Consider the following 16342-nt stretch of genomic DNA (forward strand, 5'->3'; position numbering starts at 1 on the left):
GGTATCGCTGTTCGTCTGGGCACGGAATTTTAATCAACGAAACACAGTTCATCGAGGCTTACGTTACAAGGGTACTTAATGTGAAAGCCTAAATCCCATGTAATGCTCCCCACGTCTCATAACCTCTACTACATAAACAACCACGTATCACGCTTATTCCAGCGTTCGATCAAATACTTCTAGCACCGTAATCTAGCTCCAAGCTGACAGAATCATGTGAAACATATCGACCAGATCGATCGGGTTTAATTTGAGGTCAGTGGCTAACGTAACCGGTGCGAATGTAATACAAACGTACAGCCGCCCCCTGGGTATTTAAAAGGCCCCAGGGGCCGAGTGGCTTTTGAGGAATTTGCGATTGGCGTAATTTAGCCCACGCAACGTTTTTAGGCTTTATGAATTAAAAGGAAGGTATAGCGGAGCGCGGTTAGCTAGGATTTCGCCTTTAGGGGAGATTGACCCGCCGTTACCGTTTTGCAAACTTTGTTAAGTTGCTATTTCGACAAATGTGCAACTTGCAAGACGCACAGTACGTAAAATATAAGCTGTTCGATTTTTAAATGACGTATAAGCCAGCGTGCAGGGCCATTACGCGTGGAGTCATGCCAATAGAATTTTGAAATCACCTTAGATTGCATGCAATATAGAATCAATACGGAGTTTTTTGTTTTTTTTAATTGCTAAAAAAGAAAGCTTACACTGTGAAATGTCATTTTTTTTACGCTAGAAAAGCCTATACCTCCAAAAAGAGTCGTGAAAAAGTTTGTGAAGAAAAGAATGAGAAAGAAAAAGTTTGGGCAAAATCATGGCCCATGCATTAAAACTCTAGGCCTGCGGAGGGGCAATTATTTTTGACAGGGGTGCCACACGGGAAATTAAATGTCTTAACGGGCCGGATACAAAAAAGGGGCCCGAAATACACATAATATAAAGTATAATTGCTTTGAAAAGATAGCTATAAATATCCTAGTTTTGACAAGCTGGTAGCAGTAGGAAAAAGCGGTAATTATTTTAATATATAAAGTATATTTCTAAAATTAATGCAAAAAACGTAAAGGCTTGTTTTTTACCATTTTTTTTTTCAAAAAACAAAACAATTTTTTTAAGCATTATAAAAAGGAAGCCAAGGGTCGGACTGATTTGCTTTGCGGGCCGGATTTGCCCCAGTTCTTCTCAAACCGTATTACAAACTGGTCAAGAGCATAGGACAAAAACAGGACAAAACTTAAAAATAACCCGTTCCGTGCGTGTCAGGGTATAGTAGCAGAAGCAGAAACGGACAGAGGGGCACAAATATTTTCGTAACGCTATAAATCATTGCGCATATAGAAGTGGCAAGCGTGTCGGGCGTGAGTCCGGTAAAGCGCAAGAAAACGCCCTCATAGCGTCAACTATATCCGAAGCGGCAGCGTTGGTCAACTTAAGCCCGTTGTTTTAAGTTGTTGTGTGTTGAACGGCTGTAGTGGATGTTTTGGTGCAGCAAGAAACAGCTTACAAGCGGTTTTTGACGACGTTGTGTTGTTTCTACGCCTCTTGAAGTTAGGAAGCAAGACAGGTGGACTTTTTTTGAAACAAAGTTTTTTATTCTGTGATGGAGCTAATCAGTGGAGCTAATCTGAAGGATAAGTCAGACTTGTATGACAGCAAATTTGAGCTTAGATTTTTTTTATTCTAAACACGCGTTGTAGCGGTTTACAGTTCTGTTGCAAACTACGTAGTTTGTTGTACTTATTCTACGTCTTACTACACTACAAGCTTCTACCATTATCTTGCATTTATTAAAAACGTTCACAAAATGCGAACTACTTATGTAACGGTTCTAATATTCATTCTACATTTAACAAATCTCCAGCCATTATCTTAAGATTTATAAAAAACGTTTAATAAACGTAAAATTTTTGTTTCGTTTTAAAAATAAATTATAAGGTGTTATACAACTTATACAAGCCTTGGAATATATAGCTGTAAAAATTAAAAAAAAAATAACAAAATTCGGTTATTTCACTAATGAATTTACTGGGTTAAGTGATTTCAAAATGACTTGTTTTTAACAATGAATTTTCAAAATAGGTATTTTACTGTAGTTATACTCTTTACCAATTTGCCACACGCAATACATGAAATTGCCTTGTATTAAATGAGTCTGGTAATGCCATAATGAAGACCATTTGTTACAATCGATCTGCAATCACCACCGCTAAGTATAGTGACGTACATTCACGTTCTTGCAAGTCAGCATTGGTTTAACCTAGTTGTAATATTTGTGCAAACATTATAGCCAACTATTTTGTCGAATAGGTCAAACTCTTATAATCGAATAAAGAAGTCTTGTCCATTCCATGAACCTTTTTCGACACAATATTATTTGTTTGATTTTAACAAGTTGTAGTTGGACGTAGAATTAACACAAAAACCCTTACAAATGTAAGTAAAACGTTCAACGTTTCGGATAAATGTTAATATAGTGGCCGGAGGTTGTAGTTAGACGTGCAATGAATATCAAATCCCATATAGAAGTGTAGAAAGCATATTTTGAACATTTCAAACAAATTTGAATTCATTAATAACGATTATATTATCATTATTATTTATTCTACAATACATCATTTGTTCTAATTTTTGGTGAACATTATTTCAGCTATAGATGACAAAATCGATAAAGACCATAAAAAGTGAGGTGATCGTATTCTTGTGTTGCAAACATAGTTTTATGCCTAATTTATTTATTCTACTTTTTACCCCCCAAAAAATATAGCAAATTAAATCCAACCCTCCATTTATATTTCCAGATGGTTTCGTGCTAATAACGACAGGTATACATAGCAACACGAATAGGTTCAACTCGAAAAGTTTGATGCTTCTGTGTCTTCTGCTCAAGTGCGCCGCCCAGTGACCACGATGTCGCAGTATGACGATATTTCCCGAGGTCCGAGCAACATCCAACGTGGAGACGAGAATCGCAACGAAGCTCCTCCTTCGAATGGCAAAGATAAAATGTGGAAGGTAACGCTAGTGTTGTAATGACTAAGTCAAGGAAACAAGGACTTGACTTAAGTGCACTTAGGTCACTGTTTTTAAATGACTTGACTTAACTTGAGTCTTTCGACAGAAATGACTGACTTGATTTAAGTGCACCTAAGTCCTTGTTTTCAAATAACATGACTTGACTTAAGTTATTCGGTAAAAATGACTTGACTTGAATTGGACTTAAATCATTGTATCAAATAACTTGCATTTATCTCAATTTGTGTACTCAAAACGATTTGGCTTTGCTATAGATTGGGTTTTTGTTATTTTTAGTTGAGTTATTGCTCATTAATCGGACGAGTACGAGTATACCACTTTTAATAGTAATAAAAACAAGTCAATTAAAACGAAAACAAAAATCCTAGGTCCGCTTCTTGCATTATTTTTTCCTCTGTGTATTCGTCATACTTTCTATACAGCTATTGCGTCAGAGGGGTGAGTTCCCTCACACCAGTCTGCGTCATTATGACGTAACTATGAGGTAGGTGCGAAGTTGTGACGCAGGTGCGCAAATGTTCCTTTCTTAATGTATAGGTGCCGGTTTTTAGTGTCCGTTTAACCTTAGGCGACTCCTTCTATCTAAGGCAGGGGTGGGAAATTATGAATGATGAATGGGAATAAGAACATATCTTGGAGGGCCGTGTCAAAATACGATCTGAAATACACGTAATATAACGTGTGATTTCCAGTAATAATGTGTCTGTAAATATCCTTGGCATGACAAGCTGGTACAAATGTAATTTACTTAGTTTAATATTAACTATACTCAAGCAATAAAACGTAAACGTAATAAGAATATCAAAGCCCATACAGAAGTAGGTATCATTTTGGACGTTTCGAATAACTCTTTATTCATTTGCAACATCAACAACATGATGTTGAAAATGAAGAAAAATTTTCAACATGATGTTGAAAATGAATAAAGAGTTATTCGAAACGTCCAAAATGATACCTACTTCTGTATGGGCTTTGATATTCTTATTACGTCTTACTACAACCTCCAACCATTATGCTCCAAAACGTAAACGCTTGTTTTTATTTTAAAAAATGATTGGAAAATAGTTTGGTATTTAAAAAACAAGAAAAAAACGTAAACGCTTATTTTTACATGACAAAAATTAAATTAAAATAAGCCACGGGTCGGATTTGCATGATGGGCCGGAGGGCCGTACTTTGCTCAAGTCTGATGTAGGGGCTATTTTTGGTGTCGGCCAAGACGGTCTTCTTTTACGACAGGAAAGTAGGGCATCTGTATGCTTGAAGAATATCGAGTACTGAAACCCTGTTTTCAGGGGTATATGGGAGAGGCACGTTCTTATGCTTTCTACAAAGTTAAAGCTTACGCAGCGACTCTTGAAAACTTGCCCATTATTCCACATTAATATAAAGATAAATAAAATTAGCTCATACTACACGATATTTTACTTACGCATCCGAAAAGAAAAAAAAACTCCTTGATGATAAATTTGTTTCGTTTCATTATATCCGCAGCACATTTAAATCAAGAAAAATACAATTTAAAACGGAATTATCGGTACAAAAAAATTTAAGAAACAATTACATTGTTAAATTTTGCCATAGAGCTTGACGAAGCATGCTCATTGCTCAGGTCTATAAATGATATTCTGTTAAACCTACTCTATAACGCTATATTATAGCCTGCAAAACAGTATAGACCTACGTGTGAGGGAAAGAACAATCCTCCTCAAGCGTTGTTTACGTGAAAATGTGATCTATACTGTTTTGCTACCATTCGAAGTCATTGTCGTCACTAACGTGCATTAGGGCGAGGAGATATCTTCTTTTTCAAATATTCGGTTTGTATTATAGCCTGCACTTTATTTTGTAGAGATTGCTGGAAGCCAAGAAAACAGCACTCCACAGCGCTGACTGCTTCAACTTTTGTGTCGTCATCGGAACGTTATTTCCCGCTGCATTGGTGCTGGTCATCGTCGTTCCCAAGGTAGGAAAATAACACAACAAAGTTATGTTTGATAGTATCGTGTTCTTAATTATACACTACAGCTCCATTCTTAATTATACAGTGCAATTCCTATTGTGACTCTAGCTGTATGAAGTGTGTCGCTGTGTGATGTATATACAGATGTTTCTTTTATTAACTTGACTTTGGATGAGTGCGTACACCAGTGTTGTAAACAAGTCATTTTGAAATGACTTTCCAATTCAAGTCTTTTCAAAAAATAAAAATCAAGTCTCAGTCAAGTCAACTCCTAGTTAAATCACTGATACAAAAACACATATGCGTTGTGGCATATCAGATAAATGAAAAAATGTGATAAATTCTTCACCACTTATTATCTGATATAAAGTTCGAACGGACTGTTCGCATTGTTTCTACGCCATTTGGTAATTTTCTTTCCAAGAAAGGGCAGTTTAAATAGGTGTTGTTGGATCTAAGCTCAGATCCTTGAAATAGATAGTGGTCATTTTGTTTCTCCGTTTTGAGCAGCCGTGAAATTGACTTAAACAGATCTAATCCCAATCTTCAAATCCTAAACAAGTCCAACCATTCTCAGACTCAACCAAAATAACATAAGCTCGGCCACTGTTTGAAATAAGCACAGAACTCGGAAAATATAATCGTTTAAATTTTACTACGTATATAGGAAGTATTATAAGGACATAAAGCACAACAAAATTACAATGAAGGCAATTGAACAATATATCCCCTACTAAACAAACTGTATTTTTTGTTTAAAATGTTGTGAATAATTTTATCTTATTTATACTTAATGTACAACCAGATTGGTGTTTATTTTTCATCGCTCGCATAAATCAGATTCAAACGGATTTTATGGGAATTAGCGTTCGACTCAAAACGCATATAATTGACTTTTGCATGGCCATCCTGTAGTCGTCATGGATTTGTAAGAGACGATTTTCTACGCTTCGATCTATGTTTAGGGCGTAATCCTGCTGGCGCACATGTATGGCTATTGTTCGTAAAGAATATAGATTTGAAGATGCTAGATCTGAATAAAAACGTGTCGCATATGTAGTCATTGTTAGCTCAAACGGCTTTGCTGGCTTTGTTATGCAGGCTCCAAGTTTTATACGTAGTATATTGGTAGCTCAACCGGCTTTGCAGATGGCTTTGTAATGTGAACTTCTTAGTTTACGAAGATTATAAAATATGAGTTTTTGAAGTTAAGAAAGCCTCAATGTTGCTAACACAGCTTAAAAGTAAGTGGCTTCATGACAGCTGTGGTAAGATTCGAACCCACGAACTCGGTCATGCCGTGGCGGTTGCCTCACCTATATGAGCTGCTAAGGTTTAGTGGAAAAATTCAGGCCAATATAAGCTAAGTACACTCGAACTTCCCGAATACTTCAATTCAGGTGTTACGTTGGTATGCGTGACAAAATCGTAAGCCGGTTCAACTCAACAAGTGGCTGCAGTACATTTGTAATATACAAAAGTGCGTATATGGTTGTAGTTCACAAATTCTCCGTTTTATTTTATTACCTTAAATAACGTTAATTTGTTGATGGATTTTGGTTGTCATTTCCAGTTAGTTTTACACAATGGTGTATGTCATAAATGAAATTGCGTTTGTTTCAGATTTAAACAGATTTAAGAGTTAAAATATTTGTTCCTGTCTTTTGAGTGCTGTCAAGGCTATTTCTTAAACATACGTTTTCACTCAAAATTTAAATTTAAATATAAACTTTTAAACGCTTGCTGCAATAACCGCAATTTCAAGTTTCACAGTTTTGGATTAGATTTACCGTTTTAGGAAATCTATATAGGATGATATTTGTTATCTGACCTCAAGCTGAACTTATTGTCTGCGTATTCCGACAGCTATCTGACGTAGTGCGGAAAAAAAATGTTGCACTTACCCGAGGAAGTGTCTATTTTTGTCAGCACAGATACCGCCATGCGCGTACATAACATATCCAGGGCTTACCATTGTAGGCTTATTGGACGCGTGTCATGTATTGTACGCATATGTTGGGGTTCGCGTGTTAAACCAGGGTCACGAAACTACGGCCACGGACCGTATGCGCCCCGAAAAGTTTTTATTGAAACTTGAAACTACTACAATTTCGTAAAACCCCAAGGCTTGAGTTTGGAGTTAGACGAAGAATGAATATCAAAACCCATAAGAAAGGATGATAAGAATTTGATGAGTGTTTCACAAATTTATTGGCTTAAAACGTTCAAAAAGATACTATACCTACTTCTGGTGGGCTTTGAAATTCGCCCTAAGTCGCCCAGCTTTTGGAAAAAACTATTTATGTGTTATTTGCAAACACGATAACTTACTTACAAATGTAATGACAGGTGAACAAAACAAACACACAAACTGTTTTACTTTTATTGCTTTTTGTGGATTCAACCAGGTTGTGAGGCAAAATAATTCAAGGTTTTGAAGTAACGCTCAGCTACTTGATACAAGATTGTTCTTTTAATGCACCTAGGTGGAGTTTAATTCATTATCACTTATTTGAAGTTTCATTTAAACTAACTCAAGTAATTTCATTAGCAGTTAAGGGAAGTTTAATTTAAAATCACCTAAAACTAAAGTAAAGTTGAATTGATAAGGACCGAAATTAAGTTTAATACATTAGCACCAAATGAAGTTTAATTGATTAGAATTTAAGTTCAGTTTAATTTAAAATCACCTAATAACTTAACTGAATTGATTGTTTTATTCATTTTACCGATATCCGAGTTTTTAAACTTAGGGCTGAAATGGTAATGTTATATCCGGCCCGCGACCGTTAATCTTTACAGTTATCCCGCCCTAAATGAAACAAAGTTCGGTAGCTCCTGGATTAGACCAAACTGAAGCTGGCTGCCCGAAAGTTCACCAAGACGTTGAAATTTCGTGCTGCTGGCTTTCCTTAGGCTGGATTAGTCATCCTTGGATCAAAAGCTTGGCACGCGAACACGCATAATACCGTAAGTGGCGGTTGTACGACAGGTGTCGGCCTCGGCGTTTTGGGGGCTTGGGGGATTTGGCAAGAAATCCGGGGGCGTCATTAAAAATGGATGAAGCAAGGTCGGGTTTTAAGGTATGGGTTTTTGACGTACCGGTAGTCTAGTTACTGTCAGCTTTTTCGAGAAAGGCGTTCCATGACTTTTTCACGCAGATGCGTGTATGTATGCGATACTTTTTGGTGAAAAAACTACGCTCGTTATTTTTTAGCATGTTTTTGCTGTTTAATTCGTATGCGAATGTTGTCGTTATTACGATTTCGGTTGTATAAATAAGTATTTTGTTGGATCCAATTTTATTCCATCTATACAGTGTGATATAGAGAGGTATTACTTTATAACCAACGCTGTACTAACAGTTGCGCAGGTTTTTCAACCTTGCTTTTACATTGTAAGTGCATCAAACATTAATACATATGAATATTGTTAGTAATTTAGAAATCGTAAGTCAATTGATTACGTAAAAAAATGGGAAAATTGGTTCTATTCTAAAGCGTGCCTTCAGTTAACTGTTAAGTCCCTGTTCAAGACATTGAAATTTCATCGAAAAAATCGACAACAACCAAAAACAAATTAAGTGATTTGTCTGAATAAGTCACGCCAAGCCATTTTTCTTCAAACACTTACGTCAAGTCAAGTCTTTTGTAACCAATTACTTCAGTGCACTTCACTCAAGTAAATGACGTAAATTGTTAAGACACTTGTATCACACAAGAACCGCATGCGAAACTTGAAAACCAACACCTAACATAAATCATTACAGCACTGCTATCTCGTTTGCATGATTGAATTTACAACTGTTATTACACCGCAGGCCTCACAGGGGCCGTATTGAAAAGTTGCCCACCGACATTCGTATTATAGTAACCTATAATAGTATGTGCATATTTATTTTATATTGAGACACATACCACACAACAGTGTTATAAACAAGTCATTTTGAAATGCCAAAGTCCCAGTTAAGTCATTTGCGAAAATCGTACGTTTAAGTCGCTAATTTATTTAAAACCGTCAACTTAAGTATAATGATTAAGTTATTACAACACTGCTACACAGTTCAGTTCACACACAACACCGCATACAAGGTTATCACAAAGTATTTGAATACTTAATTCTTTGAATGTCTCTAAATTGATTTACTTATTGAAAAGTCAAAACCGAATTTCCAGAAGTCTCTAGATGTAGGGTTCGAATTTATTTCATGTTTACCTTAAGTTATGTGTTAGGAAAGTTCCACTGGAAAACAAATTTCGAGGTATTTGTCATTGTGCCGAACATGGCATGCATACTGTTTTGCTTTGGAATTTTATTCCAAACCTGTCGAGTGACCCGATTTTGGGATTTGAAAACCTGTATATTTTCTTAGAAAAACCTTTGAATATCTTCCAAAGGACTATGTGTGACAACTTAACAATACCCGAAACGCCATCTCGCAACTTTTAGCAAACTAGCCGACGACGATGTGAAGCGATGATCCCAGCGTTTGACGAAGCTATTTCTGTCGCGTTGAGAATGTGGTTATGGAGATGACAGGCTTGGGCGTCCAATCAGCGGCCGATGCCGAACGCAGGCCTTGATTTGCTTGACAGCGTGAAATTACACCGGCATCGCAATTATGGCCGTATGCTTCTTGGCTTCGGTTTTGTTGCGCCGTTGTTTACGGGAAATACTTGCATATAGGGATGTCAGATACTTGGATATATTATTCCAATTCCGATACCCGATATTTTAGACGATAATTATCGCGATCCGATACCGAATGACGTCATTACTGTGGTGAAATCGTCATAATTGATCATACCGAAACTGTGCAAGGTATTTTTTGCCAAAATATTGGGACAAAATTTGATTTAGCGTAAATAAGTTTAGTTACCTCCAGATGTTAACCAACTATTGTGTGAAAAAATAGCTGATTTTGATCGCAAATCCAGGCTGCAATGCCTATATCAATTGGAAAGAGTACCGATACTCTCACTTATATTATCGGCTCCGATCCTATATTATCGGACATAAGGGTCACATAATTTAAACTTTACTAACAAAAATCATCACATTAATTTCAAACCAATCCAAAAATACTAAAACGGGACTTTTTCCCGGCGGTTCGAGCCCGCCAACCAAAGGAGAGTTGGTTATTGCAACTTCTTCAGCAAAGACCGGCAATTAGAGCTACAGAGAAGGCCACCAAGCTCTTCGTTCTAGCAGCTTGAGTGTCACTTCCAAGTGGGGCGTTGAGAGAGTTCGACTTTCGTCCTGTAAAACAATACCTGTCTAAATCCTACGCTTGGCTCAGCTGTTTACCGCAAAGTGAGGCCGTTTTTAGAAAGAAAAGGCCAGGTTTTTTAACATGTGTTGGATCGTTGGACCACCCGTTGGCCAACTTATGCACCCTGTATTTGTTTATTAATTTATTCAGTGTGTTTTATTTACCATGTTTTAGACGTTGTTCCACCGTTTGAGTAACATTTGAACGTGTTCTTTATTTCTAGGTATTTGTGCTTTTGTCCAACTATCTTTCAATAATTTACAAGGTCTTATTTTGTCCAAACCGTGTGGTTAGTTTACATGCAATAAAAAGGGACTTATTTTAATGTCAAACAATATATTCCATAACAAACGTTTAAAACAAACAATTATTTTTTAACATGGTGAAAATAGGAACTATTTAAAACGTTTACGAATTGTCATCTACACCTCTGTATGGGCTTTGACTTTATATGCGTTATCCTGTAATTTTAAATATTAATATTACGTGCGCTACGCTCAAATAGCAATCCCATCTTACTTCCTTATTTAGCCGTTTGTGCGACCTAGCTGCAGTTTAAATTGACCACAAAATACACCAAAAACAGCCATAAAAAGGGGGCCGGCTCCAAAGAAAGTGGCTCCTTGCCTGATCGACTCACACATCATATAACTCAAGTAGCTGCGTGTTGTTTTGCACGTAGGAAAGGGGGAAAGGCTCCATCGCGATTGAGCTTTTGTCTTTGGCATCTTCAATCCGGCGTAAAGTTTAAAGCCTTTTGCTTCTATAGGCTTCACCCTTGCTTATAGAAGTGTTGTTTTCTTCTGTTTTTGGCATTCGTTTGATGTTTTGAGCTTTACGTTCAGACTAGCTGTCATACTTTTAGCGCTGGCATCCGGTGTTGATGAAAAACAAACTCGACTACAAAGGTTAATTTAAAATTATCCGACAATTTTGTACAGTTTGGGAAAAGTATGTTGCGATTTTCTTAGCTTAAGAATTAATTTCTATGAAGCCCATAATACCCTTCTTTTGTCACATTTATCCTGTTTTTCTTTACATTCGTCTCTATTAATTCTTATGTATTTATATTAATTTGTAAGCCATGTCAATTCGCTTCTTACGTAATTCCTTACGAACGTTGGCCTACGTATGACTATAATTTCCCCCCAAAACTAAGTGGAATAATTCCCATATAAGATATTTTTGTAGTGACAACGAAACGTTAACATTATTAACTATAAAAATTTTTTTTTTTCTGAAAATATTTTTTTAGTGCGGTTTCACTAAATTTTATTGAGCTCAACATACTTAATACCCAGAGTGTATAGCACGGTTTTGTCTGAGCGAATATACACAAATGCAGCTTATTGTCACAGTTAAAGCCCTAGTTTTTCTAAATTTGATGCAAAATCAACGGAAATATCTACTTGACTAAACAGCGCCAATTGACACTTTAAATTCCCTTTCATCAAGCCCCACGCGGGTCTAACTCCAATACGCATCAAAGCATTATCGCGCCAGCTCAAAATAGATACTCGAATTCAATCTTTCGCAATCAACGTCCATAACCGAGACAAAAACACCAAGCACTCTCGAAAGGCATTGAAAAGCACAAAGTTTTATACCGTCTGATGCTTATGGCGTTCTTATTTTCTTTTTCCCAAACTTAAAAGCTTTCGTAGCTCAAAGGTGGTCGCGAGCCTGCTGCTGTATTTTCCTTGCAAAGTCAAGTGCGCGTATAAAACGTCAACGCTTCTGTATCAAAATAATATATGGCATAGAGAGGCAATTGACGTGTATATGATCGGCTTTAAAGTACCCTTCTCACCACTTTCATGTTTTTTGTGGATATTTATTTCATTGCGCTTTTAAATCGCGAAAGACTGAACGGCGTCTCGCGCCTTTCTTAGAAATGCTGCTGTTTCTGCTTGTAGTCAGCAAAACTTAAAACAAACAGACGAGTCGATAATAATATTGGAACAAGCAACACTTTCGCGTTTTTGTGAACATTTTTTTCTTTTTATTGCGCTTTTAAATTTGTAAACACAGATAGGGCACCTCAGTGAAAATTCAACAGCGAAAATTGACAAAAAACAAAGGCGACGATAATATTGGAACACAACAGCCCAATTTTCACGTTTTTTGGAGATTTGACTTTACTTGATGCGCTTAACTCTTTAAACTGAAAAGGCGTTTCATTCAAAATTCAACAGCCAAAAAAACGAAGGAGCACAACACACCAATTTTCACGGTTTTGTATCGATGCGTTTTGCGATTTCACAGCTAGAAGGCGTCTCGAACCATGCTTAGAAAGCTGCATTTTCTGCTTTTAGTCTCGCACGAGCGCCACACTTTGCTCACGGCAGCTCGGCGTCGCTAAGCTATTTGTTTTGACTTGCTAAGCGCCTTACCAACTGACCCATCACCCATACCCCTCCTCCCCGTAAGTGGACTGACACCCTTTCGCGAACCCACAATGTTTTACGCCAACCCCAATGTTTTAAACCCTTTTTGCGTTTTTAACAGAACCCGATTTTTTGGCTTTTAAAGATATATTTTTTTAATATTGGCGCATACTGGTTGGAGGTAGTAATAAGACGTAGTAAGAATTCAAATCCCATACAGAAGTAGTAAGCATTTTGTGAACGTTTTGAATAACTCTATATTCATTTTCTGGAAGATATTACCTACTTCCGTAAAACCCTTTTGTTTTTCTAGATTAAAGCGGCTATTTTAGCTGGACAGAAGTTCGAAGTCAAGTATACCACATATAAGTCGTTGAATTTCTTACCGTAAAACCCTTTCCGAGCATAATGGTTCGGGGTTGTTGTGAGGCATAGTAAAAATATCAAAGCCCATACAGAAGTAGTGAGCATTTTGTGAACGTTTTGAATAACCCTTTATTCAACATAGACTACATGGAGTAATTCGAAACGTTCAAAATGATACCTACTTCCGTAAAATCCTTCGTTTTTCTACATTTAAGCGGCTATTTTAGCTGAACATATGTTCAAAGTCAAGTCTACCACACTAGATCGTCGAATTCCTTAACGTAAAACTAGCCGAAAACCCTTTATTTTGTGAGAAAGGCCCCCTGGCTTTCGACGCCACCAATGGCGCGTTCTGTTTTCACCACAAACCCGCCTTTTCAAAGAACCAGGAAACCTAAAAATAGGCTCGCGACACGACCCCGTGCCTGCCCCCCACCTTACCTACTGTGTGTGGAGTTTTGTAGTCGGGGTGGCTAATAACAATAAGTACAATGCACTAATACAGTTCGAATATCATACTTGTGCTCACTTTTTTTATGGGCCTTCCATCGGGTATTTTAAGTGAGTGGTTTTTTATGTTACCTCTATCTCCTTTTAAGCGGTTCAAGCTGCTAAAAAAACTGATGTATTTTTAAAGCTTTTAGGCGTTTTTCGTCAAGATAAAACAGCAAAAGTGTAATTATTAATTTAGAATGCCATTTTTCTGCTTTCTTTTGTGGCACGGCCCGGCTTTAAACTTTATTTTGCATAAAGGGTAAAAACTACCAAAACTGGGTAAAAATAGACAAAAGAAATAGGTTAACTAAGCAAGTCTTGTGTGTTTAAATGCGAACTTGGCTGAACTTATGTTAGACTAAAATTATTTTCAAAAAATTAAAAATGGGTCAGTAAAACACAAATACTTAACTTTTCCTATTTTTACAGTGGAAAGCCCTGGTATTAACATGTTTCAAATGTCCTTCAACCTATTTCAAACAAAAGCGACAGAGCGTAAAATCCGTAGGCAATATTTGGATAAACCATGGAATGCACACAAATCGAAATTGCGATTGAAGACCGCTTTCACCGTGTTACTTGTAAAAGACTTACACTATATTTCAACGAGTGGATTTGTGGGGTTTACGCCGGCGATAGAGCGTATAGTTTAAACCGGGAAAAATCCAGTTTCTATTTGCTCAATATTAACTGTTTAACAACAGCTGAATTCCAAGGTTTAACTGGCTAAAATAGCTTGTTTAACATATATATGTATATGCAATATTGTGCTCTAATGCAGTGGTTCTTAAACGAGGGTCTGAGTAAGTTTCTTGAGGTGCGCGTGACGCATTTTATAAATAGAAAATTAATAGGGTCGGCCATTAGTTTAAAAAAACAAAAGGGATTTGGCAAACTGCGTTAACAACTGTGATCCAGCCCTTCTGAAGCTGCTTTTCGGCCAACGATTACGGCTTACGTATCAATACTACACCGAAAGTCGGTGGATCCATAAGCAAGGCAGGCTAGAAAAACAACTAGCCTGCAATGAGAGCAATAAAGTGTTTACAAAATCAAGGCTTGGTTGACTAGTTTAGCACGCGCTGGGTTTTCTGTGTCTGGTGATGAATTGGATTTGTAACATCAACGTAAACACTCTTGAGAGGAGTAGGTAATTTACAGGCATCGATCCAATATCAAAAAGTCACCTCTCTCGACCTCTTTGTTTACTTGTACCGTTAGATGATCGATGACGTCTTAATTTTAAAAATGTCGCGTCGGGTGTCGCCAAACCTATCGCGACACGCGACACACGGCAATCGCTAAAATTGCCCTTCGCTAGTCTGCGACGACAAATGAAGGGATGTCTTGCTTTTGTAAATTTATTTATTCAAGGATGTAATGTTTCTTATAATCGGCCCAGACGCGTAAGGCAGAAATATACCCGTGAGTTGCTCAGTTAACTGTTACTACGGTTTTTTCTGGCGTTTCGCTTGATTTTGAGCGTCATTGCACACAAGAGAAAAGTTGCAAAAAATGCTAAAAAGCACTTATACTTAACTCTTATGTTTTTTTACAGTGTGAATAAAAATTGTATGCTATTGAAGACTTAATGGGTTTCAAATCCTCATTACGTCACCAATAAGGCGGTATATGAATACAAATATTATACCAAAATAAATCACTAACTTTTTGTAACAAAACCTGTTTTTATGTTTTTCTCAGTTTCAAAGTCATTTGATTAGGTGTCATAATTGTTCTTCATTTTAACAGAAGCGCGCCATTAGATTTAGTCAATTTAGCCATTTTTTAAATCCTCTAAATCGATAAAACGCAGGCGACAGGTCAATGGCGATTGTCGGTCGATGAAATCCCAGGTCGGTGAAAAAAGCGTTCAACTTCATTCGCACGAAAGCCGATTCGAACTTGTCTGTCAATGCGATTAATTGCAATCTAAGCTTTAGCGCAATATCGCTGCGATTGCGGTTTAAGGCTACGCTATGGGCCGCCTTCTTACCATCATTATACGTGCCTACTACGACAGCACATAGAGTATATATGACTTCTTTGAAAAAGCGCGCAAAAAATAATGAATCATTTTTTTTTTTTATAAAAAAGGTAAAAAATGAGTCCAAGCGCTTTTAAAATACACAAACACAAAATCAAAAGCTAGCTGCTTTTAAAATCGACCTTTAAACCAACTGGCCAAGGCTTTTCAAAAAAACATTTATAAAAAAAGATTTTGCATGATTTTTAAAAGCTAAATTAGCCAAAAAATTGAAAAACAGAAACGCCCAAAACGGTGCCGGTGTGATTTTAAGTCGGCCAAAGTGTTGCTAAAAATCTCATGAGCCAATTCGAAAAATATAAACTAATGCTTTTATATTTGCAATGTAAAACAGCCAGGGGATTCAAAAAAAAAATAGGCATGGGTAAAAATGACCCATTTTTTTAAAAATCGGCCACGCAGACCGATTATTAAGTTGCCAAATACATAAAAATATAGGATTGAACAAAAACGGGTCGACTTGTTTTTAAAGCGGCCTAGCGTAACGCAAATAAGACTGAAATATTGCCGAAAAATAAGCTAGAAAATCGAAGCATCGTTCACTTTCTTATGGCATCAGATGTTTTTCACGCGCCGCAATAAGAAGGCAAGGCGCATTTTCAACGGCTTAGAGTTCCTCTTATTTTGCTTTTGATCGTGTGTTTTGCTTGATCGGGTTTGTTTGGACAATTTTGAGCGACGCGAGCCAAAAGGGCGAAGGGTGAAAATGAACATCCGAGTTTTCGCTTTTCCGTCTTTCGCTAGGATCGAGAACTTACGGGCGGACTCCTCATAACTTCCTGTGTTTT

At 37.1% G+C, this 16342-nt stretch overlaps 1 protein-coding gene across 1 annotated transcript in view; it reads left to right on the forward strand.

Moving 5' to 3' along the window:
* The first annotated feature begins 2844 nt into the window (after positions 1-2844).
* Positions 2845-16342, forward strand: part of LOC146165465 (parathyroid hormone 2 receptor-like) — a 94085-nt gene continuing 80587 nt past the window's right edge. The window contains exons 1-2 of the mRNA XM_083381181.1: positions 2845-3003; positions 4877-4990. Of these exons, the coding sequence (XP_083237307.1) occupies positions 2899-3003; positions 4877-4990 (219 nt within the window). The 5' untranslated portion in view covers positions 2845-2898. The remainder of the gene's footprint in view (positions 3004-4876; positions 4991-16342) is intronic.

The sequence above is a fragment of the Ascidiella aspersa genome, chromosome 2, assembly GCF_963924565.1.
Source record: "Ascidiella aspersa chromosome 2, kaAscAspe10.2, whole genome shotgun sequence".
Lineage (NCBI taxonomy): Eukaryota > Metazoa > Chordata > Ascidiacea > Phlebobranchia > Ascidiidae > Ascidiella > Ascidiella aspersa.